The following is a 27,012-nucleotide window of genomic DNA, read 5'->3' on the forward strand; positions in this document are numbered from 1 at the left end:
CTACCCCGTGAAGTCTAGTAGTCAATTTCTTTTTTTAGAAATATAAAGTGGCTATAACATAGTATTTGGCTAGTGGATATTAATACACCCCTTGTAAAAAAAAAAGTTTACTTGTGGAACAGCCTGAAACCTATAACACAAAATGTTTTTAGTGTTTTCAGAAAGGCAAAACATGTGTCATATAATGTGTATGTCCTGAATGGTTAATATCTCAGAACACCATTTGTCATCACAAACTCATAATAAATCATTTCTTTTCATCCTGCAGTCATCCTGTCATCCCTCATATCTGTCGTAGACTAGTCCAAAATAGCATCTCCACACTTTTGTTGGACTTATACGATTTTAATTATAGGGGTGTAAACACATGCAACAAAAAGGGAGAAAAAGCCATTATTCTTTAATATGACAGACAAACTGTCAGGGTATTATGGCAGGATTATCCTCTCTTGAACTCTGTTCTGCTCGTATATTGTGTCTGCAAACAGTGACGCTGAATGTACAAGCAGTAAAGTACTACCACTAGCAGGATAGTTGTGTCAGCGTCAGTTGTTTGAGTGTTGACGTCGTGTCCCAGGTTTTTGATACTGTGTGACAGTTACCCCCCCAGAATTACTGTGCTTGCAGCTAGCTATGCGGGACCGCTCCCTCACACCTGTATATGGGTCAGCCTAGCGTACGCTCGTTTAGACAGGCAACAGGTTTACCTGCAAGCTTACAACTCACCTGTAGGTATACCTGTGTGTGTATTACTATTAGTGAAATGACCTGTGTGTGAATGTTACAGAGGATTATATGCAGTGTTTTTACTATGTAGTACAAGTTCTGTGTTTGCAGTGTGTTTGCATTCTGTTACAGTGTTGTAACAAGTGTTTTTGTTCCTGTTTGATGATAACTAAGTTCAAAGTTCCTGGATTAGATCATGACAGAATATATTGTAAGTATGTTACCGTTATGGCTAGTTCAGGGGACTGTATTTCAAAATGTTAGGACCACCTCGGCCGATCCATTAAATTGATTGTGTGTTTTTTTTGCATTCAAACCAGTGCACCACGACTGGTCAAAGGCCGTGGTAGGTGCTTTCCTGTCTGTGGGAAAGTACATGTATATAAATGATCCCTTGGAAAAATGTTGCGGGTTTCCTCTCTAAGACTATATGTCAGAATGACCAAATGTTTGACATCCAATAGCCGATGATTAATTAATCAATGTGCTCCAGCGTTGTTGTAAAACAAACGTTTTCAATGGGGAAGATATATATATATATATAATTCTTTTTCTTGATGGGGTGGGTTGTATTTTATTGGTGCGGGTGGGTGGTATTTTTTGGTGGGGGTGGGTGGTATGCATATAAACAAAATCACCGTACATCTGACCCATGTGAGTAATTTGTTTTGACACCACTAGAGCACATTGATTAATTATCACCTATTCAGATATCAAACATTTGGTACTTCTGCCACATAATCATCCGAGGAAACCCACTACATGCATCAAGGGATATGCACTCTGCCACAGACAGGCAAGCACATACCACAACCCTTAACCAGTTCTGATATACTGGTTGGAATGAGAACAAAACCAATCAGTTGAATGGATTCACTGAGGTGGTTCGATCCTGTGACGTAAACACCTCAAGCGAGCACTCAACCATCTGAGCTAAATGCCACCCCTCTCAGGAGTTTGAATACATGGGGTAAATTTCTTTCTGTTTTTTGGTGGGGTGGGTGGTATGCATATAAACAAAATCAGTGTATACCTGCTCCTTGTGATTAATTCTATAAAGGTTGTTACAAGTATAGGGTTGTAGTTTTATTTTTTATAATTTTTATCCCACTGTCTCCTGTCATAAATCTTTTTGATCTGACAACTCCTATCTTTCATCATATTTTGCTGTCCACCTCCACATCCCAGTCCTTGTATCTCCAACTGTGACCGTGCTTGTCACTTGTGGCTATCTGTGATTGACACACTTGCCATTTCCCATCAGCTTTAACTGTGGGCTTAGTCTGGCCACTTCGGAGAGTGTTCAGTGGTTACTTCTGGCAATGTTAAGAGGCACTTGTAACCACCTACTATACTCCCCTACTACTAGTGGTCATTAGTTAGGACTATGGGTCAAAGGACGAGGATGCCAGGTGAGTACAGGGAGGGTTGCAATATTTTTACTCTAGGTAATGTTAGCAGTTTTAGTGTTTGAAATAAGTACTTGTCCAATTGTCCTGACAAATACAAACTGATCAGATAAGCAAAATGCACTTCACTGGTTATCCACTGAACAAGTTAAACATTACAAATAGTTTCATTTTAAGCAATCCTAAATGTGTTTTGACAAGTAGACATATTGGCAGATTCTGATATATATGTTGTAGATCTTCTTTGTTATAATTTAATTTCATTCTTTCCTTATCCCACTGCCCCCTTTACTTTTTCTCTTTTGAATTCCATCTCATTTTTCCACGATCTGACAACTCCTATCTTTCAACTTCTTTTGCTGTCCATCTCCACATCCCAGTCCTTGTCTCTAACCTCAACAAGTGTTTGTCTCTTGTGGCTATTCGTGCCACTCACCTGGCATTCCCCATCAACTCTTAGCTGTTGGCTTAGTGTGACCACTTTGGGGAGTGTATCTGTTTGTAGATCTTTTGTTGTTCTTGTCTGGAAACTAGTAAAAGTTCCAGGGCTTCTAAAATTTTATAAAAATCCACTAGCCATGGGATCAGTGATTTAAAAAAAGTTACTAGCCATGATTAAAAATTCACTAGCCCTACTTTAAATAAATACAATTTTACTAATAGTAATAATCAGATACCGGTATGTCACCTAAAAAGGGAGATGGAGTTTAAAACCCTTTAGATTGGGAGTTGGAGGAGGGGGCAAGATATTCATATTTACAAAATAAAACTTCAATGCAGCATTTGATAAACTAGAATCCCCGGAAATATTCTGCTTATTTCTGTCACCGAGTTTAGAGTGGTTTTAGAACTGATTGCATGGGGTGAAGTGGATACATAATAATTATTATTTTATACCTGTTTGGGTCTGCTGCATCTTTTCACCTATTCTGTGCATACCTGGTTTATATAGTATTGTATTTTATTGGTGGTACCCCAGCCCACTTAATGGTGTTCATCATCTTTCAAAGTAGTAGGCTGTTTGACAAAAGTAGGCTGCTTTTCTGTATATTTACTGAGGTGTATAACTGTAAAGCACGAAGGGTAGGAGCCAGTGTTGACAGCAGTAATATTCAACTGTAATAAACGGCTGACTATTAATGAACACCATGCCACCCACCCGTGTAATTAAGTTTGGAATAGCCCTTAGTACAGGTTTATTATTATTAGTCCCCTATCGATCCAACCGGAGGGGACTGTAGGTTTCATCTCTGTCTGTCTGTCTGGGACAATAGGTTTCATCTTCGTCCATCTGTCTGTCTGTGTGCGGCAGGCCATCTGTCTCAGTTACAGTTTTTCAGATGGGGTTTTTCACAATGCTGAACATTGTAGCCTATGGTATTGTATTTGGTATAGTGCAACCTATTAGCCTACTATCAACTTCTAAGATGGTATGTACATACTGTCATTTTGTAAGATGGTATTGTGTAAATCTAAACATTACCTCCATTTATTGGTGGTTTCATCACCTGTTTGTGTGTGAAACATCAATTTCCTCCCTCAGTTTATTACTGCACTGGGTTAACACAGAGGTGCGAATATTTTAACGGACACATTCTCCTTTTGTGTAAAACTATAAAATAAAAGTGTAAAATGGCTTTCCTTGTGTGTAACGACAGGCCTTCAATCTGCGTGTCACTGTCACAGGTTCAGGTCATAGAGGATGAGATACATGTTCAGTACATGACCTGAGAAAAACGTCAGCTAGCAAGTAATAGTTTTTTTAAAAATATATTCCTTAATTACCCTATCATATATTTATCTTAGAGAGGAAAATTGCTACTTTTCCCATTAATAGTAAGGGATCTTTTAATGGTTATTAATTGAATATAAGCACAGAAATAAAAATAACTAAACTGAGTGAACGGTAGCAGCTCCCACCCACAGACAGTTTTAACAACCACTAAGGCCAGTGACTCGGTGGGTAGATATAAGGCCACTATACCGACTTCTCTCTCACTAAGGCCAGTGACTCGGTGGGTAGATATACGGCCACTATACCGACTTCTCTCTCACTAAGGCCAGTGACTCGGTGGGTAGATATACGGCCACTATACCGACTTCTCTCTCACTAAGGCCAGTGACTCGGTGGGTAGATATAAGGCCACTATACCGACTTCTCTCTCACTAAGGCCAGTGACTCGGTGGGTAGATATAAGGCCACTATACCGACTTCTCTCTCACTAAGGCCAGTGACTCGGTGGGTAGATATAAGGCCACTATACCGACTTCTCTCTCACTAAGGCCAGTGACTCGGTGCGTAGATATAAGGCCACTATACCGACTTCTCTCTCACTAAGGCCAGTGACTCGGTGGGTAGATATAAGGCCACTATACCGACTTCTCTCTCACTAAGGCCAGTGACTCGGTGGGTAGATATAAGGCCACTATACCGACTTCTCTCTCACTAAGGCCAGTGACTCGGTGGGTAGATATAAGGCCACTATACCGACTTCTCTCTCACTAAGGCCAGTGACTCGGTGGGTAGATATAAGGCCACTATACCGACTTCTCTCTCACTAAGGCCAGTGACTCGGTGGGTAGATATAAGGCCACTATACCGACTTCTCTCTCACTAAGGCCAGTGACTCGGTGGGTAGATATAAGGCCACTATACCGACTTCTCTCTCACTAAGGCCAGTGACTCGGTGGGTAGATATAAGGCCACTATACCGACTTCTCTCTCACTAAGGCCAGTGACTCGGTGGGTAGATATAAGGCCACTATACCGACTTCTCTCTCACTAAGGCCAGTGACTCGGTGGGTAGATATAAGGCCACTATACCGACTTCTCTCTCACTAAGGCCAGTGACTCGGTGGGTAGATAGCAAGAGAGCGGGACGTAGTCCAGTGGTAGAGTGCTCACTTAATGCACAGTTGGTCTGAGATCCATTCCCATCAGTGGGATATTTCTCGTTCCAGCCAGTATACCACAACTGGTATATCAAAGGCTGTGGTAGGAGAATGACGGGTGTGTGAAATTGATAGCCACAAGAGACAAGCACCTGTTGTGGTTGGAGAGACAAGGATTGGAATGTGGAGGTGGACAGTGAAAAAGTTGAAAGATAGGAGTTGCCAGATCGGGAAGAAATGAGATGAAATTCAAAGGAGAGAAAGGAAAGTGGGCAGTGGGATAAAAAAGAAAAAAGCTATGGTTTGTGCTGTCCTTTGTGTGGGATGGTGCATACAAAAAAAACGTTGCTACTAATAGAAAAATGTAGCGAGCTTCCTCTCTAAATTACCAAATGTTTGACATCCAACAGCCAATGATTAATAAATCAATGTGCTCTAGTGGTGTCGTTAAACAAAACAAAGTTTAACTCTCACTAAGCACTAACCCACTGTCCTGGACAGACAGCCTGAGCCTAAAGAAGACAGTAAATCATGTCACCCATTGCACTTCAGGCGAGTGCTCTACCACCAAACTAAATCCCAGCGAGACCGATGAAAGGACACGTGTCACTTGTGTATGTCACTTGTCAAGGTCGTGTGACAGGTATGTGACAGCCCAGACATACTGCACAGCATTCACCTTGTCAGCGAAGAATTGTTATTACCCTGGAAATACTGCTATCATGGCAGGTCTTGACATTAACTCTGGGCCAAGAGCCTGGTGTCCCTTTTAGGGCCATAAGGTCAGTTCGGGTCATGACACTTCATATAGATCAAAGGCAGGTCACAATATTTCATACCAACTGGGTAGGTCTGTTAACATTGCAGTTATGCAACTTTAAATTCTAGCAGACTTGCTATCGGTTACATGATAAACTGTTATGGTTAAACAAATTTCAAATTTTAGGATCCCTACGATTTTTATTCATATTGTCTTCAAAATGAATTTGGATACTTAATGCTCAGAAATGTAACAGTTGGTACTTTTCCCCTGCATACTTTATTTTCTTTTAGTACTACTAGCACTGATGAATAGTTCATTTGAGATATATTAACGGGTGTATACTACCAAGTCAAATCCCATAGACGACAATAGTAGCTAAAACTCCTACCTGTAATGTATCAATTGACATAAAGACCACGGATATAAATGCTACCACCCCTCACCTTTAAAGTGAATGGGAAAACATTGGGGGTCAAGCTGCTCATTTCTGAGATAACAGGTAGCGTCAATGACTACCCTAGTTCTGCACAAAATTCGAGTACTTTTTTTTTACAGGTACCCCATACATGTTTCAAGCACAAGGCTACTTGACTCAGTGGTACTAGATGAAATAAAATTGCATACATTTTTTGCCCAGATGAAACTAATTTTTGGTACAACCAATACACTCACATTTATAACCAATCACAGAACTTGTGGTGTTAACGTCTCAATCAAAAGTTGGGTGCATCTCGAACTTTGACCCAGCCGGAAGTTATTTGGTTTAGTACTACCTAAAGATACTATTAAGAGTTGCAGTTAAAAATGGGACAAATTAAAAAGTTAATTTTCATGGGGTATCCAGTTTAAAGAGGTTGTTTAGTACTGATAGTTAAAAAGGGACCATGAAAAATGGTGGATTCAGATATAGAATCAAATATTGGTGGGTTGTGGAATACGTTCGGTTTTCAGAGAATTCTGGTTTCCTGAGGGTCTGGTTTTGAGAGATTTCACTCTATACACATAAAGATATTTTATGTATTATTTTATATTTAATTTTGTTTCAACTTAACATATCAGTTTGTTTTACTGTCAAAATATAAGTTCAGCTGAATTAAGTTTGAGCTAGGTTATCAATTAGGTAATGCACAGTTACATTTAAATATTTAATGTAAATTAAAAGATTTAATTTTGTTTGTGACAGAGGCTGAGGGTCATGGAAGTAAACCAACTCAGGTGCTACAGCTAGGGTTTGAACTGGCTCTGTAATAAAATTATTTACATGTGTATGTTTAATATTTAATATTGTTTCTGACAGAGGCCGAGGGTGGTGACAGTAAACTGAACCAGGCTCTACAGCTAAGGTTTGGACTGTATATGTTTAATATTTAATATTGTTTGTGACAGAGGCCGAGGGTGATGAGAGTAAACCGACCCAGGCGCTACAGCTAGGGTTTGAACTGGCTCTTAAGGAACGGGACGCTGTCCTCCGAGAGAAGTCGAAGGCGGTTGAGGAACGTGATGTCGCGATACGTCATCTACAGCAGCTCAAGTCAGAGCGTGACCTTGCCATAGCCAGTCTCGAAGACCTCGCTGGGAAACTGCCCAAGAGTGGAAATATGTACGTTATTTCATTCATTGCAACTTAGTTTCATGCTTATATCCAATTTAGATATCTGAGTTGTGTGTCCAGGACACTGGGTTAGTGGTTAGTTGTTAGTGAGAGAGAGGAAGGTGTAGTGGTCTTACACCTACCCATTGATTCATTAAACCTTGCTCTGGGTGGGAGCCGGTACCAGGCTGCGAACCCTGTACCTACCAGCCTTATGTCTGATGGCTTAACCACGATATCACCAAGGCTGGTCCAGCGGACTCGTTTCATTTTCATTTCAACTTATTTTCGTGTTTATATCCAATATAGGTTCAAGCATGCTGTCCTGGACACACACCTCAGCTGTCTGTCCAGGAAAGTTGGTTATAGTTGTCAGTGAGAGAGAAGTGGGTGTAATGGTCTTACACATACTCACTGAGTTGTTAAAACTCGCTATGGGTGGGAACTGGTACTGGGCTGCAAACCCTGTACCTACCAACCTAGTTGTACATTATTATTATCTGTTTCATTCATTTGACATCCAATAGCCGATGATTAATAAATCAATGTGCTCTAGTGGTGTTGTTAAACAAAACAAATTTAAAACTGTTTCATTTACTTAAAATATCATTGGTAAATTGCTCAATAGCGGAAATATTCATATTATTCAGTCTCTGGTTCCTTCACTCAAAATATTTCATTGGTAATATGCCCAAGAACAATAATATGTACATTAAGCCTTTGGAGTTAATTGAAATTATAATTTCCAGTTGCATGTCGGTAAAAGAAACCCAGAACGAGAAATCTGTTACTCACTGTCATGTAACATAATCCATTACCATGATTATGGAAAAATGGTTTCTGAAGGGTTCTAATTATCATAGGGAAAGCAGAACCGAAACAGTTTTTCCATAAAAATGGTTTCTGAAGGGTTCTAATTATCATAGGGAAAGCAGACCCGAAACAGTTTTTCCATAAAAATGGTTTCTGAAGGGTTCTAATTATCATAGGGAACGCAGAACCGAAACAGTTTTTCCATAAAAATGGTTTCTGAAGGGTTCTAATTATCATAGGGAACGCAGAACCGAAACAGTTTTTCCATAAAAATGGTTTCTGAAGGGTTCTAATTATCATAGGGAATGCAGAACCGAAACAGTTTTTCCATAAAATATAAAATCATTCATTCAATACAGGGGGCGAGACGTAGCCCAGTGGTAAAGTGCTCGCTTGATGCATGGTTGGTTTGGGATCGATCCCCATCAGTGGGCCCATTGGGCTATTTCTCGCTCCAGCCAGTGCACCACGACTGGTATATCAAAGGCTGTAGTATTTGCTAGCCCCTCTATGGGATGGTGCATATAAAAGATCCCTTGCTGCTAATCGAAAAGAGTAGCTTATGAAGTGGCGACAGCGAGTTTCCTAACCATATGTCCGACGCCATATAACTGTACATATAATGTGTTGAGTGCATCCTTAAATAAACCATTTCCTTCCTTCAGTACATTATTCAGTCTATTAGTATCTCGACACAGATTCATTCAACAAGAGAACTACAATGTTACTTGTTAGTCGATTTTACTTCAGAGTCTACAGTGCTGAATGCTAACACATATTGCGAGGACTAACGGTGGAAGTTTAGTAATCCATGTCCACATTTTGGTTTTTTCTCCAGTCCGAAAAACGATTCCAGTCCAAGTTTGAAGAAACGGTCCACGTCGCCGGGTAGAAAACATCGCGCTGCTGTTGCCATGGAGAGAGACGATCTAGTAATCGAGGTCAGTTTTCTCTTGATATTTTCAGAGTGCTCGCCTGATGTGGGATGGGTTATAGGATTGATTGGCCTTTAGGGAATCATTTGATTCTTCATCCCAAACAGAGCTCTCTATAACTTATAACTGGTATATTAGGGCTTCGCAGGTCTTAACTACTAGCTACTCTTGGCCTACTAAATTCCAAACCTATACGTAGCTCCCTACCTTTTATTTTTAGAATAACCATCAAAATTGCGCCAGTCTTCCTTCATCAAAATGTGCACTCATTTCCCTTTGGCTTAATCCTACGGGACAGTCCAAATTACACAGCACCATACCACCTCCCGCCTGTTACCAACTATGGTTGAACTGCTGGTGCTCCCTTGCCCCTGCCAGTGCAGCCGGTCCCTCCTTCACCCACCCCAACCTTTTCCTGTCCTGGACAGAGGAACCGGCAGAAGCCGGTACTTGTGCCCAGGACAGGCGTGCGCTACAACAGCTTGCTCTGAATGTGCATGTTAAACCATTTTCCATTTCATTCCATTAGGGCTTAAAGGGACAGACCCTAGTTTTTAAACACTACAGCATATTGTTCACTATTAGAGCCATTTATGATCACTGAAATCAAACATTACTTATATTGTATTCTTTAGATTATTCATTTCTGTAGAACTGAAGTGTTTCTGGTCATCCTGGTGTTTGTAGTACCAAAAATTGCATTTGTCATCTTTTAAAAAATGCACGTGCGTCTGAGAAGTAGTGGTTTATTGATTCAAGTGCTAGCCTATTTTTAAGGATATACTCTTCTTTCACTACATTGTAACTTTATCCAAATGAGTTACAGGTTTGTAAATTAACTAAACTTAGCATCCATTTTTTACGTGTTAAAACTAAGGTCTGTGCCTTTAAAATAGGAAGTAAAATATGGCCTGCTGTTGTTTCAAAACAAATATCAGGCCTTTAAAATAGGAAGTAAAATATGACCTGCTGTTGTTTCAAAACAAATATCAGTCCTTTAAAATAGGAAGTAAAATATGGCCTGCTGTTATTTCAAAACAAATATCAGGCCTTTAAAATAGGAAGTAAAATATGACCTGTTATTTCAAAACAAATATCAGGCCTTTAAAATAGGAAGTAAAATATGACCTGCTGTTATTTCAAAACAAATATCAGGCCAATAGAAATGTGGCATGTTGGAAATAAGACAGCATGGGATGATGGGATAGCGTGTGGGAAATTACGACCTCTGAGATCGTATTTTAGAGCATTATGGAGAATTGAAATGTAACCAAATCACAAGCTAGATAGCAGATGGGATGTACACACTTCTGTATCTGGAAAAATGACCTGCAGTTTTTTGGTGGTTTTAGTAGGTGCATTTCTATTTCATCGGCTGGGTCTAACAAATTGACTGCTGTTCACTTTTCACTGTCTGCTATTTTGAGCCCTAGGTATGTACTGTCCATGGGACTGGAAATAACCAAAATCCATTGAGGGCAGTCAATCCTAGTACCTGTCACAGCTCAGGCAAGCTCTCTATACCTGAACTAATTCCAGCCCCCAAAATAATTTGAGGTGCATCATCAAATATTTGTAGAGAAGATCAACAGCAACTGTACTTGATAGTAATATGTGATAGTCATACTGAAGAACCGAATGTTATACATCGATAAAATGCTGAAAATGATACTTTTAAGAAAAAGGTGACGAGTTGAAAACTGGATGATGAATGGGATGAAAGGAACTGATTTATATGCATTTTGAGATAACTATGCCACTGTACAAGTTGAGTTGTTGGCAATTATAAGAATTGTAAATAATGGTTTTATGCATTATACATCGATAAAGGCATCAACTGTTTTTACACAAACAGAATCGTAGACGTCGCAGAAGAAGTATAAAGGTAAGACTGTGTGTAGGTAGACGTCTGTATGTACGGTATGGGTCATGTAGATAAATAGAGATTATTACCATCGTGTATTTCGGTATTGTCAATATCATATATTAGGAATACAAATTGTATAATGCTCGCCCGAGGCTCGCATAATACATTATTTTTATTCCTAATATATGATATTGACGATACCGAAATACACGAGGGTAATAATCTCTTTATCATATAAGCTCAAGCTTAATACAACATGTTTTTGTAAACTGTACACGCAACTTTAATTCCAGTCTGCCATTACTAGATATTCAAATGATGTAAGAAAATTTGGTGCGGAGTATTTTTGAATGGAAATGACGTCAAACTCGAATGATGTCATTTTGGATGTCCTTACATCAAAATAAAGTTCTCCCAAAACAATTTGTGTTCTGAACGCTGGACAGCTTTCAGTGTCAAATTGCCATTGAAATGTTTTTATTGGATGACTATGAATGCATACATCAATCATGGAGTGTCACCCAAATACGTTTGCTTAAATGTCAATAAACCTAGTGCCGAGACCTCGACTAATTTACATCTAATTTGCAAAGTTATCAAATTCTTAAAGTATGTGATCTGAAAAATATTGCATACTTTGATTGCACTGAAAATGTAAGATATTATATGATAATACAGAATACTACATGAGTCGCAATTGGATACAAGTTATAATATACCGAGTTGTTTGAGAGTTACACTATTTTTAGAAAGGGCAGTATGTTGGGAACTACCATGCAAAAAATCTGTCTAGGTTGACTACAAAAATATTAAGTTACCCACATTTAGGCAGGGTTTCTACCAGAATGTTTTTTTGGATATGGCGCTATAGAATTGAATATTTACAATACAATGTGTGTGCAGAATGCAACCACAGTAGACATGGGGTTTAGGCGGCCTCCTCCAGAAAGAAAATGAATTAGGTTTAGGGTTAGTGTTAGGGTTAAGAAAATCATACAGTAATGATAAGAGTCATTAATTTTGTCAAAAAGTCAACTTAAAAAAATATGCAAAAATATTTGGGTGTGGCCAGAGTACCACATTGTTTTGCTTTTATATTTAAATGTCAGCTACCACATGCACAGTTGTTATCATTTAGTAATAATAATAACAAGTAACTTGAAACCAGTGGGTTATTTAAACACTACAGAGATAAGCCTACTTGTACTATATCCTACTACTAATGGTAATATACTAATGGAAATAAATAAAGGATCACACAGATAGCAACAAGAAATAATGACTGCATCAAAAATCAATTCATATTGTAAGAAGTTGACTGCTAACATATAGGCAGCACATTCAACACTACAGACATTCAATCCCACATTACAACTGGGTATAAAATACAGATATTATTATGCTAGTTGTGAATTAAATTTAGCCTACAATTTGATGTGTTCCCTTATTTCTTTCCATAAGTATAATTAAGAACTTCCCACTGTTGTATGGTTTACTCTATTCTGATTGGAAAACACTAAAAGCTTAATGTTATTCTTCAGAAACCTAAAAAAAAATGACGTCAGTATGTCAGATGCAACATCATTACGTAAAACATGTCATGAATATGACTTTAAAAAATGTTTTTTGTGTATTTTTAACTAATTAAGTTGTGTTGTTTGTAATTATAAGAATTGTTGGCCTTTTTTTGTGAATTTATCGATGTATGACAGTCACAAATTTAGTATAAAATCGTTTCACTATACTACACGATTTTATACAGTTTGTGACTGTTATACATCGGGCCTCTACATTGCAACCATTTTTTTCATTTGGCGACTGAAATATTTCATACTATCTGTATAAAAAATACTAGTGGACACCATCTGGTTCCTAGATTGAAAAGTGAATGTAGAGGGCTGTACATTGATAAATTCACAAAGAATTGTTATATAACACATGGAATGTTGGTGCGGTGCCTATACCAGATATATGTCATTGTTAGTGATAGTTTTATGTCTTGTGGTAATGTGGTGCTTTTATATTCCGTGTGGTTATGGGACTATTCTTGTACGTAGTAATTTATTATTGAACATCATTTTCCATCTGACTTCATTTTGCATAATTAGAATTCATGAATATTCATTACTTTGTATTATTGAAAGTGTAGTTTTGTAAGATTAGAATTGATGAATATTTCACTACATGTTAGTATTGTTGAAGTCTGTTGTTTTGCATCAGTAGAATTCATGAATATTCATTACTTTGTATTATTGAAAGTGTAGTTTTGTAAGATTAGAATTGATGAATATTTCACTACATGTTAGTATTGTTGAAGTCTGTTGTTTTGCATCAGTAGAATTCATGAATATTCATTACTTTGTATTATTGAAAGTGTAGTTTTGTAAGATTAGAATTGATGAATATTTCACTACATTATATTCAAGAATATTTATTACTTTGCAGTGACAATTTGTGTGCCATAAATAGTCATTACTTGGTAGTGACAAAATGTGTAACATAAATATTGATTATATAAATTGGCAGTGAAAATGTGTGACCTACATGACATTTGTAATATGCAAAAGTTTTAACTTGATGCATCAGATTTCAAGTGATAGAACCTAATTGTTTAACACTACGACATAGTTTTTTCACTATTAAAGCTGTTTTTGATCATTGAAACCAGACATTACTTAGGTTTTATTGTTTAGAATATCAAGTTCCATACATCTGAAGTGTTTATGGTCATCCTGGTGTTTGTAATACCACAAAATGCATTTATTCATAATTCTAAAAACACGTACCTCTGAGAAGTAACAGTTGTGGAGACGAGCTCTAGTCTATTTTTTGAGGGAATTTCCCTATTTCAACACCATGAACTCTTGCTTCATTCTATTTCATCTTTATTCAGATGTGTTACAGGTTTTAAGATTAACCAAACTTACTGTCTTCTTTCTATGGGTTCAAACTGAGTCTACGAAGTTAAATGTGTATACAAATAACACTTGTAGAAATAGTTCTTGAAAAATATCCAAATTGGACTTGCTTAGTTATAACAAAATGATACTGTGATGTATACACACTGTTGTGTGAGTTTATACTACTGGTGACCACCACTACTGTATAAACAACAACTCCTCCAATTTCTTATGCAAATTTATTCATTCAGTTGAATAACAGCTGATTATAAACTGCAGGGTTTTATCAGCTATGTTTCTAGACTGATAGTTGGCATCATTCCCCACCATTCACTAAAGGCTATGTCGTTTTTTATTCCCAATTTTGGACTGAAAACATTCCCAATCTGAATGTAGATATTCCTTTTGTTAATCATTATATACAGATATAGTTTGAAATTGATACGTAACACTTGACAAACACCCCTTCCCTCATCCATAACATTTCATAACACAAAAGAGATATAAAAAAAATTGTATTAATTTGAATAAATACAAGTACATATATATGTATAGCATTACTCTTTTAAAATCTAACTTGGTTTAATAAGATGAAAATTCTCTCCTCTGTTTTGTAAAACGACACAAAATTCCCAAAGTCAAAGCCATGGGCGGCAAGTCAAATTTTAGAAATAAAACCATGAACTGGTTATGTAACAAAATTTGCATTGTCATGGGATATCTGCAATTTTTATTAAACTAAAATGTAAATTTAAATAATGCTTATTTATTTTTTAAATATATTATTTTGTTATGTTTAAATTTAAATAATGCTTATTTACTTTTTGAATATAACATTATTTTGTTACATTTCAATTTAAATACTGCTTATTTACTTTTTAAATATAACATCATTTTGTTATGTTTAAATGTAAATGATGTGTATTTACTGTTTAAAATGTAACATTGGTATATACTAGTGATATGGTACAGGTTTAGTTGCTGCTGTGAGTTGAGACTGTTATCAGTGTCTACAAGCCACACACTCACACACACACACCAGTGTTTACAGCCAGCGGTGTCCGGTTACCCGGGGTATTGTGTTTCTCCTGGGCTGGGCACCTCTTGTTATCTCTCCCTGTTGAAGAAAAACAATGCAGGCTGGACCAGCATGAATGCGAGGAGGCTCCACACGAGGCTCCACGTGCTACTCAGTTACGGTTGATTCCAGCCATTTATTCACGCAGTCTGTCGTACTGAACATAGACCCCTTCCCAAAGGAAATTCCCAGTTTGACATGTAAATATTTCTTTAATTATGTCTGCTCCAATAAATGAAGTTAACAATGGTGCAATGCATCATTCACTGGCTTAAACATCATCACAACTCATTGGTGTAGCAGCGATGGTTTATATATATTTATACATGTATTTATATATATGTATGTGTGTAACACCCACACACCCCCACACACACACCTTCCTACACCTGTGCAACTGTGAATAAACCACTAATTTTCCCAGTCTCGTCAGACATGGGACCCTGGTGAAGACTCCTGTATAAACCCCTGGATACACACTGGATGCGGTCTGGCTGTTGCATCTGACATCTGTTGCAGTTACGGGCGGCACGTAGCCTATTGGTAAAGTGCTCACTTGATCTGTGGTTGGTTTAGGATCAATCTCCGTGGGTTGGCTTATTAGACTATTTCGCATTCCAGCCAGTGCACCACGACTGGTATGTCAAAGGCCATGGTATGTGCAGACAAGACCTATCTGTGGGATGATGCATATAAAAGATCCTTTGCTACAATGAAAAAAAATGTAGTGGGTTTCCTCTCTAAGACTATGTCAGATTACCAGATATTTGATATCCAATAGTCGATGATCAATAAATCAGTGTGCTCTAGTTGTGTTGTTAAACAAAACAAATTTTAATTTTATCTGTTGCGGTTAGTGCATGCTTTCAGAGCATTTACTAAGTGTTGGGAATTGGTTGGAATTTCATCACCGATCATCAGTTATAATCAGTTTGTACCAACCAATCAACTTTCATTACAGACCTCGCCATGAAAAAAATTGTGGGGAGTAATTAGTTGCTTGCATAACCTTGATTATGGGGAGCCATTTGAGATATTACCATACTGATACCATAATATAAAAATGCACATGCTATAAGGTGAGCTGAAAAAACAAATTTGCAACTTTTCTCATCTTGAACAAAGGAGCTGACAGTGGCCATATAGCAGTTAATTATAACAGCTTGTTCTGAATGTGCACATTAAACCACTAAAAATTACTCTCCTTTAAACTAGTCATAGGGGAGTGATGGGGAGTGAGAGTGATAGCTCCCCTTTAAACTAGTCATAGGGGAGTGATGGGGAGTGAGAGTGATAGCTCCTCTTAAATGGCGAGCTGCAATTATAATCAGTTAGAATTATATGAGCTTAACAATGATTTCAGTTATTAGTTAGGGCCATGTACCTATTGTTGTGTTCACATTGTAGATTTGTTGTACATTTCACTAAGTTTACCTATTCAGTGTAGTGTGTGATTTTGAGGAGAGAATCTGGGAGCCCGAGGCTCGCAAAAATCATATAAGACTCCTAAATTGGCTAGCTTATAAGCCTGCATGGATCTTAAAAATTATTTGTACAAATTACAATGATTCTTCGAAATGACACAGTCAATATATATGTATCTCAAAATCATGTGAAACCACAGTCTTGAATAGCGATCTTTTCCATGGTTTCATGCAAGACATTTAGTGTATCTTCTGTTCTACTGGAGATGCATGGCAGGGCTCGCTGGGTTGGTGGCGGGCTCGAAAGATTTGTTAACAGGGGGACCTTATGACACGTAAATTTTTTAAACCAAAATCGCACACTGTATTCAGTATCTGTTTTCTTCATGATAACAAACCTAAACTGCTGCACATATACATCAATTCCATTATTAAAACTGTAATAACAATTACAGTTAACATTTTCAGCGACAATCAATTATAATATCGGTATAGAGCCTAGCAAATCAATTTTCAATTATGATCCATCATTGGAACGTATCTCGAGCATTTACAACCGATGCATTGTGACTGCAAGTAATCAACTCAGTGCAGTGTATTTTTATATTAAACATACTAAAGGTAAAGCTATTTAAGAATTGACCCCTACGCGGGCTCATACTATGTGCATATCGTTTTTTCGGTTCATACTTGCATGAACTCAAAAATAATTGTGGCCAAATCTTATAATTAAATTTATATGCATACTTTAACAATACATAACTGAATTTATTTTGTTTAGCTTTAAATACGCCTGTAGTATTGTTTGTGTAAACTTCATTGATACTTATGTTGTGTAAGAATGCGAACGTTCATTCACTATTACTTGAATCAGGTGATTTTTTGTAAATGACGTCATTTCCTCTAGTTGCTGTGCATTTTTTACGAATCATTTAGTTATATTGGAAGGAATTGTCCTATTCGTGTTTAGTTTATATTTTATGAAAGTGAATGAAGGGAATGTGTCTAACATTTATGCTGTCGGTGGAACCATTTAATTTTCGGCAACAGCTGTAGAACATCGCTTACAAGTAAGTTACCAGGTGTGGAGTTTCCTACATGATTTCTTTGGCCAACGACCCAGATTCATGTCATGATTAGCGAAGAGGTTTTTTTGTTGTGTTTTTTTTTAATCAATGCATATATAGATCCATATGTCTACTCTGCTGTAGCATTTTCCATTAATTTATCGTATACATTTTTCGCAGCTTTCACGTGTGTTTTCTTCAAAATATCTAAATATGATTGCCAGAATAATCCGGCTTGTTGCACAAAAGTAGTGCGAGTCAGTGGGAGTGGGGTAGTAGGCGTGGCTTAATTTTTTGGGGTTCATCGAGATATGAATGAAAAAAAGTAAGCACTTCTGGACCAATCAGATTGCCGTAAAGTGTATAGACGCAAAGAAAATTTAATTATATAATTTTGAACATATTTATATCAATTTAAAGAGCATTCAAAACATTATTTTAATAACTTGGTGGTATACTTTGTTATCATACAGTAAATATTTGTCTATAACTTTACAATGAATTTTGTTTTATATATTTATGTTAAAGGTGATATATTATAGTTAGACATTATAGACACATGTAGCTGCTTATATCCAATTAAGGTTCAAGCATGCTGTCCTGGGCACACACCTCAGCTATCTGGGCTGTCTGTCCAGGACAGAAGTTTAGTTGTTAGTGGTTAGTGGTTAGTGAGAGAAGAGGGTGTAGTGGTCTTACACCTACCCATTGATTCGTTAAAACTCGCTCTGGGTGGGAGTCGGTACCGGGCTGCGAACCCTGTACCTACCAGCCTTATGTCCGATGGTTAACCACAACACCACTGAGGTCGGTGGTATCTGGTTATTTCAGTCCATTAGTTGTTGTTGTTCACAGTAAATAGATTTACTATGTCAGATCCACAACTTGTAATTTTTGTGATGCTCTGTGCAAGATTTATCAGTCGAGAATTGAAGCTGACCCCCCCCCTCCAGCCCCTCTTACATCCTTTTATATCTATGGAACCATTTTAATTAGGGCCGACCAATCTCCTCAATTACTAATACAGGTTGCCCTGTTACTGAGCTCATGTTGAGACATTACATTATTCCTAGGCCAGTTACTACTATAGTCACTGCAGCTTTCGTATATATGTACATGTAGTTTTGCACTTTGCTGTGATTGTTAATTTGTCTGCCGTTACTGTACTGTGACAAGGGGGACATGAGTTTTTAGAAAGATGTTGAAGTCAACTTTTGTTGCAGTAAGTATTTTATTTGTTATTGCTTTTGGTTGGTGTGTTTGCCAGATATTTCTTATGGAGACAGTGATTTATTTTTGTAGGGGGTGGGATTTCTCACCACCACACAATGTGAAGGTGAAACAGGGTGTTACCACTTAAAGGACATACCCTAGTTTTTAAACACTAAGGCATATTTTTGACTATTATAGCCGTTTTTCATAACTGAAATCATACTTTACATTGATTTTATGGTTTAGATTATCAATTTCTGTACATTCGAAGTATTTTTGGTCGTCCTGGTGTTTTTAATATCACAAAATGCATTTCTCATATTTTTTAAAACACTCATGTTTCTCTCAATTGTAACTTTATCCAAATGTGTTACAGGTTTGTAGATTAACTAAACTTAGTGTTAATTTTCACGGGTAGAAGCTAGGGTCTGTCCCTTTAACAGTTAGATGCATATATATAGGCAGAATCCAATATTGAGTACCATGCATGCCTCCAAAGTTAAAGGAAGTTTTTAGAGAAATTTTGTTTTCAAAATTTTGATTAGCAATATTTGTAATGAATTGAAAATTGATTAAAGTGAAAGTTTGGTTTGTTTAATGGCATCATTAGAACACATTGATTTATTAATCTTCGGCTTTTGGATGTCAACTATTTGGTAATTTTTGACATAGTCTTAGACAAGTTAGAGAGGAAACCTACTACATTTTTTCATTGGTAGCAAGGAAACTTTTTTATGCACCATTCCATAGACAGAATAGCACATACCACAGCCTTTGGTATACCAGTCATGGTACACTGGATAGAACAAGAAATAGTCCAATGGGCCCAACGATGAGGATCAATCCTAGATGGACCACACATCAAGCGAGGGCTATACCACTGGGCTATGTCTCGTCCAGTAAAAATTGATTAGTTAACTGGTATTTAATGTTATAGAATTGTGTAGCAATCTTTGAAACTTGTGTAGCAAAATGTTTCCTAGTTTTTGTTTAATGACACCACTAGAGGACATTGATTGAAAAGTGTTTTTAGAAAACATGTCATGTCCACAAGAGAGACAAATACTGGGATTTAGAGGATTGACGGCAAAACCTGTCATGTCCACAAGAGAGACAAGTACTGGGATTTAGAGGATTGACGGCTAAACATGTCATGTCCACAAGAGAGACAAGTACTGGGATTTAGAGGATTGACGGCTAAACATGTCATGTCCACAAGAGAGACAAGTACTGGGATTTAGAGGATTGACGGCTAAACATGTCATGTCCACAAGAGAGACAAGTACTGGGATTTAGAGGATTGACGGCAAAACATGTCATGTCCACAAGAGAGACAAGTGCTGGGATTTAGAGGATTGACGGCTAAACATGTCATGTCCACAAGAGAGACAAGTACTGTGATTTAGAGGATTGACAGCTAAACATGTCATGTCCACAAGAGAGACAAGTACTGTGATTTAGAGGATTGACGGCTAAACATGTCATGTCCACAAGAGAGACAAGTACTGTGATTTAGAGGATTGACGGCTAAACATGCCATGTCCACAAGAGAGACAAGTACTGGGATTTGGAGGATTGACGGCAACAGAAGTTGAAAGATAGGGTTTCACAAGATGTTAGTGTGACAAAGATAACCAGGACATTATATTGAGGTCCCCATTGGGCTATCTCTTGTTCAAGCCAGTGCACCACAACTGGTATATCAAAGGCCATGGTATGTGCTATCCTGCCTGTGGGATGGTGCATATAAAATGTCCCTTGCTGCTGATGGAAAAATGTAGCGGTTTTCTCTAAAACTGTCAGAATTACCAAATGTTTGACATCCTATAGCTGATGATTTATAAATCAATGTGCTCTAGTAGTGTCGTTAAAACAAACTTTAACTTTAACATCAAACAAAAAACAGTTTTTGCCATGAGCAACATCAAGCCCAGCTGAAAATCACTTTCCTTAAATGATGCCAGGAAATTTCAAATGAAATGTATTTAAAATTTAATTGCAAACCTTTCCAGGGCAGTATGGAGGAGAGTGGGAATGATAACTCACTTTTCCTGGCAAAAACTGGGAAAAAAACCTCTCCTTTTTTATCATAAATGTGCTAACTGGAAATAATGGGTATAATTTGTGGAATGTTCAAAGACAATAGCCAGGATGTGACATTTCCACGGGTTCTCAAGCTTGGGACAGAAATCCATGACAAAAACAAACATCACGCAGGTGCCAATGGTGACTTTTCACCCACAAATAACTGACCTGCGACCTCTCACCATTATCTCGCATGTTCCCGACAATTAACTTTTAAACTGTTTAGTAGTATTACAATGGCCAGTTGCTGATGAGGGAGATGGGTTTTTTGTTTTGTTTTTTTAAATATAAGCTGCCTTTGACAAATATATATTATCATTATTAAATCACCAAAAAGCTAATTTGAAAATTGCATGCATTTTGTACATGTAGATCTACTGGGCTGTTTAGCTAATCAAAAATTGAAGTTGGCCACAGATTTTCCAGACTGTATTTGTTGAATTGGTAAAGAAATGTTGGTTCGGGTTCGGGTACACTATTTACATGCTCATATGCCACTAGAGCTGCTTGCATGTCTGTCCCGGGGCCAACCTCTGGATAGCTAGAGGTCTGTTCTGGGGCAGAAAATTATAGAGACAATTTTGAATATTTACACTAAATAATACAGCTGGGGACTTTAAATTAATATAGATTTTATTGGTGTATTTCTAAAAGATACTTATATCACAAATCAATAAAAAAACAACGGCATTTTAATTTTTGACACTTATTGTTGGTGTTGAGTTTAAATCATTACTGGTAGGGCAAGGTCTAGCTCAGTCGGTAGAGGGTTCATCTGAGGTGCTATAGTCGCAGGATCGAACCCTACTGTGGACCCATTATCTGATTGGGTTTTTCCCATCCCAAATTGTGCCCCACAATTGATATATCAAAAGCTGTGGTATGTGCTATTCTGTCTGTGAGAGGATGCATATAAATACCTTGCTGCTGCTAATAAAATATATTGAGTTTCCTCTAAGACTATATAAATAAATCAAAGTGCTCTAGTGGTGTTGTTAAACAAAGCAAACTTTAATTTCAAATTCTGATCGTGCATATAAAAGATACTAATAGGAAATGGAGCACGTTTCCTCTCAAAGACTGTATGTCCAATCTACCAAATGTTTGAATTCCAATAGCTGATGATAAATAAATAAATGTGATCTAGTGGTGTCGTTAAACAAAGAAAACTTTAACAAAACAAACTTTTAACGTCGATGTCCCATGCTGAGAAGTTTGTTGGATACAATTAGGAACATGGATTGCGAAATATTTCACACCAGTAATTTTAATACATTCAAGAAATAATACAAGTTAAGTTTATTTAAATGTTTAAAACAAACTTTGATTTGATTGGGATTAAAAGCTTATCTCCTAGGGAACATATTGTGATTTCTTGCACTGAAGCCCATGCAAAATGAAGCCCATGGGCTTAAAAACAGAAAATGTTATAGCTTTTTAAGCCTATAGTACTTTTCACCAAGAGTCTCCCATAGGTTACAAACAAATGATATCATATTTACTACTAAAAATAGAAGAAATTTTACAATGACAAATATTAACTGTACTAGAATTAAAGATGCATTATCATAGTTATCTATGTTGTATTTTGTTACCTTTACATAATTTTTTTTAATAAAGATAATACATGAAAACACCTTCAAATTGAACAGTATTATATACTGATGTCCAAAAAACCCGATACCAATATTCTAAGAGACTACTAAAGAAAAAATTAAATATGTTGCATGTTTTAAACATATATATTCATGAGAGTGGGGTTTTGGCACAATGGGAACAAATTTTTATTCCTTAAAAGCAGAAACATGTTTAATCACCATTTTATTTCCATTATCCAAATTATAATGGAAATTAAATCAGTTTTTCTTGGTGTAGTTTCTTTTGGACGTCAGTATATATATTTGTTTTCTATTCCACTGCACTCTTTTTTTTTTTCACCTTTGAATTCCATCTCATTTCTTCCCGAAGTGGCAGCTGCTATCTTTCAACTTCTTTTGCTGTCCATCTCCACATCCCAGTGCTTGTCTGTTGTGGCTATCCATGCCATTTCCCATTAGCTTTTGCTGTGGGCTTAATCTGACCACTTCAGAGAATAATCAGTAGTTACTACCGCGGTTGTTAGTGCCGTGGGTCAGACCAGCTTTATTGGCGGAAGAGGACAAGTATGCTAGGTGGGTGCAGGGAAGTACACAGAGTCATTAGAAAGAATGATAGATGAGAAAGATGAATTAAAATGTGAGCCAGCTTTTACTGGATTTGAACCACTGTCATCAACTTGGTTGTTCAGAAGCTTATCCACTAGACCTCGGAGCTCACTATTATATATATATTTTTAAAAAGTAAATATAATATTTACTTTCTTAAATAATAGATAATACGAAAATTATAGATTTGTTGTCACTTAGTCACGCTAATTTAAGTAGAAATTACACATGAAGTAAGCATCATTAAAATGACCTTACACAAACAGTTTTCTTTTATATGTGTTATAGTCTTCTTTTCACTTTCCTGAAATATGAAACTGAAGTGATTAGAATGTACATGTATTATATATGCATTGCCTCTTCTCAATTAAAGTCAAATTAATAACTGCCCCCTCCTTTGATATTAAAACATGTTTTACATGTGACTAAGGTTGTCATAGAACGATAATTATTATGTACCGAATGCTAGTGCCAGACTACCAACTGCCTGCAGAAAGTTGACCAACTTGATGGTTACATTCTAATTTCCCAACTTACGACGTCACAGGTGCGCTCATATTAACAACTAATTGGTTATATGATGACAATTGAGTTGTAAGAGCACTCTGACTAGCATCTGAACCATCATGGAAGTCGTGACAGCAGAAAGTTGGCCAACTTTGTCGTGGCAGTTGGTAGTCTGAGACTAGCATTACTTGCACCTTTTGTCTTTATTATAGAAAACAAAAAAAAATAAAAAATCAACTTCTTAATTTAAGCCCTGGGCCAAATTTTAGATAAAACTTTATTTTCTCCAAGTAGTATTTTCTGTATTTAAGCAGCCCGGGGCTTAACTGTGGGAAATCCAGCTAACTGGCTTTATTTTTAGAACACAGTGGTGTATTTACACTCTAGGAAACCACCCACCCCTCCCCCTCTGGGTGTTCGAACTTTATGGATGACCCCTTATATTAAAAGAACAATTACACTTTAAGTCATGACAAAAACAGATGTATCTGGACACTATATGCACTTTCTTAATTATGTTGTAAGATATTAAAGTGCACCTTTCACACACCAATGACTTATTGATCACCCAAGCGTGTGTAATATATATACCTGTATTATATACCTGTATTGTACGACTAGCTGTGTGAAAACCAGTGTCTCATTCGGGTGGATTATAGGCCTCTTTTAGGTTTAATCAGAAGTTCAAACTCCAGTGGTTCATAGTATGTTGTGAATGAAACAGGTTTCTCCAATACAAGGCTGAAAATTGAGCTTGTTCAGTGGGGAGTAATCTTTGCTTCACACATTTTAAAGCAAAAACTAGAAACTTGGAAGCAGTTCTAGAATGCAGGTATTGGTATTAATTATACAAGTGCAGCCCTCGAAATTCGGTTCATCATGTGATGGCAATTTAGTATATGTAGGGGCTGGGATGTAGCCCAGTGGTAAAGCGCTCATTGGATGTGCGGTCGGTTTGGGATCAATCCCCATCGGTGGGCCCATTGGGCTATTTCTCACTCCATCCAGTGCACCATGACTGGTATATCAACGGCTGTGGTACGTGCTATCCTGTCTGTTGATGGTGCATATAAAAGATCCCTTTTTTTAGTATACATGTATATAATAACAAAGTATAATTAAATGTATATAATAACAAAGTATAATTACATGTATATAATAACAAAGTATAATTAAATGTATATAATAACAAAGTATAATTAAATGTCCATTATATTCATTACAATCTAACATTATCCTATTGGTCCATTGGCAGAAAAAGTTAGTTTGTTTTATTTAACAACACCACTAGAGCACATTGATTTATTAATCATCTGCTATTGGATGTCAAACATTTGGTAATTCTGATATATAGTTATAGAGAGGAAACCTGTTACTTTTTTTTTAGTAGTAGCAAAGGATCTTTTATGTGCACCATCCCACAGACAGGATAGCACATATCACAGCCTTTGATATACCAGTCATGGTTCATTGACTGGAACAAGAAATAGCCCAATGGACCCACCAACGTGGATCAGTCCCAGACCAACTACACATCAGGTGGACGCTTTACCATTGGGCTATGTCTCTCCCCCCCCCCCCCCCCCCCCAGTGGTAACAATGCAAGTTTGTTCATTTGTAGATAAACATAAAAATAACCTTGTCAAGGAACATTATGTGATGATGACACTTTATATTGGTAGTTTGTCTTACTGAGCATTATTGTTTGAAAAACCCTAAATAAATATTCAGAATAAAATAATGTTAGTATGTTTCAAATTTAATGATAAGTATTTTGTGTTATGTCGATCTGGGTATGATCAAAACAAAACATCTGCAAGTCTTATGTGTGAACAGCTTTGCCGATTCACACGGTTTGCAGATGATTGTTTTGGTAATATATCAGGGAACTATGCAAATTTCAGAGATCGCTACATAATTTTAAAACATTAAACAGTAGTTGCTAATCAATTTTCAATTGACTAGAAATATTGTAATCAATTTTCAGTTGACTAGAAATATTGATAATCAGTTTTTTAAAAACAAAATATTCCCTGTACATGTACCCTGATGAATGTAAAAGAAATAACAGACAATCCTTAAAAGTACCTTATATTGTTAAAATATGGTGAACGGTCAATTTTACAACTTTTTTTTTTTGGTGGTGGTATTGCTGAATGCTGTCATGAATTGTATAATACTTTACGGTGGACAGCCCTAGTGCTTGTGAATCCAATTATCAGAAAGCATATTGTTTATTTTGAGCACAGATTGCCTCTGGTTGTTTGTTAATTTCAAGCCCTGCAATAAACTCCCAGGCTGTTTACAATGGAGTCCGTGTGACAGGTTGACATTTACAGTGGAAGTGTTACTGTTAGATCACTGTGGCGTTACATCACTACTCGATGCCCCAGACACCAATACAGGTTACATGCAAACTGACACACGTTTAAACTGTCATTTTAGTTTGTTTTTATCACATCTTTCTATCCATATTAATCTCATGTTTCAATTTTTCTCTCTCATTTCCATAACACCCAAAAGTAGCCATTCCAAAACCACCCCACCCTACCCATGTCTCTACCCCACCCAGCAATAACCATTCCAAACCCACCCCCCATATCTCTATCCCACCCAGCAACAACCATTCCCACCCCACACCACCATATCTCTACCCCACCCAGCAATAACCATTCCAAACCCACCAACCCATGTAGTAGTAGTAACCATATCCACCCAACTTAGTAGTAACCATATCCACCCAACTCAGTAGTAACCATATCCACCCCACCCAATAGTAACCATATCAACCCCATCCAGTAGTAACCATATCAACCCCACCCAGTAGTAACCATATCCACCCCACTCAATAGTAACCATATCAACCCCACTCAGTAGTAACACTATCAACCCCACCCAGTAGTAACCATATCCACCCCACTCAGTAGTAACCATATCAACCCCACTCAGTAGTAACCATATCAAACCCCACCCAGTAGTAACCATATCAACCCCACCAGGTAGTAACCATATCCACCCCACCCAGAAGTATACCATATCCACCCCACCCAGTAGTAACCATATCAACCCCCACCCTGTAGTAACCATATCAACCCCACCCAGTAGTAGCCATATCAACCCCATCCAGTAGTAACCATATCAACCCCACCCTGTAGTAACCATATCAACCCCACCAGGTAGTAACCATATCAACCCCACCCAGTAGTAACCATATCAACCCCACCCAGTAGTAACCATATCCACCCCACCCAGTAGTAACAATATCAACCCCATCAGGTAGTAACCATATCAACCCCACCCTGTAGTAACCATATCAACCCCATCAGGTAGTAACCATATCAACCCCACCCAGTAGTAACCATAGCCACCCCACTCAGTACTAACCATAGCCACCCCACTCAGTAGTAACCATATCCACCCAGCTCAGTAGAAACCATATCCACCCCACCAGGTAGTAACCATATCCACCCACCCAGTAGTAACCATATCAACCCCACCCAGTAGTAACCATATCAACCCCACCCTGTAGTAACCATATC

The 27,012-nt window shown here is 37.4% G+C and overlaps 1 protein-coding gene across 7 annotated transcripts in view; it reads left to right on the top strand.

Moving 5' to 3' along the window:
• LOC121373371 (tight junction protein ZO-1-like) overlaps positions 1-27,012 on the top strand; it is a 136,652-nt gene that overhangs the window by 3,915 nt on the left and 105,725 nt on the right. For 5 of the 7 annotated variants that reach the window (XR_005958072.1, XM_041499983.1, XM_041499987.1 and 2 more), the window contains exons 2-3: positions 7,177-7,390; positions 9,033-9,135. Coding sequence is in view for 6 of the 7 variants with exons in the window: in XM_041499983.1 (XP_041355917.1) it covers positions 7,177-7,390; positions 9,033-9,135 (317 nt within the window). In the remaining variant the exon portion in view is untranslated. Of the gene's footprint in view, positions 1-561; positions 938-7,176; positions 7,391-9,032; positions 9,136-27,012 lie in introns of those variants that run through there. The other 2 variants (XM_041499989.1, XM_041499990.1) reach the window with 2 other exon arrangements.

The sequence above is a fragment of the Gigantopelta aegis genome, chromosome 5, assembly GCF_016097555.1.
Source record: "Gigantopelta aegis isolate Gae_Host chromosome 5, Gae_host_genome, whole genome shotgun sequence".
Taxonomy (NCBI): Eukaryota; Metazoa; Mollusca; class Gastropoda; order Neomphalida; family Peltospiridae; genus Gigantopelta; species Gigantopelta aegis.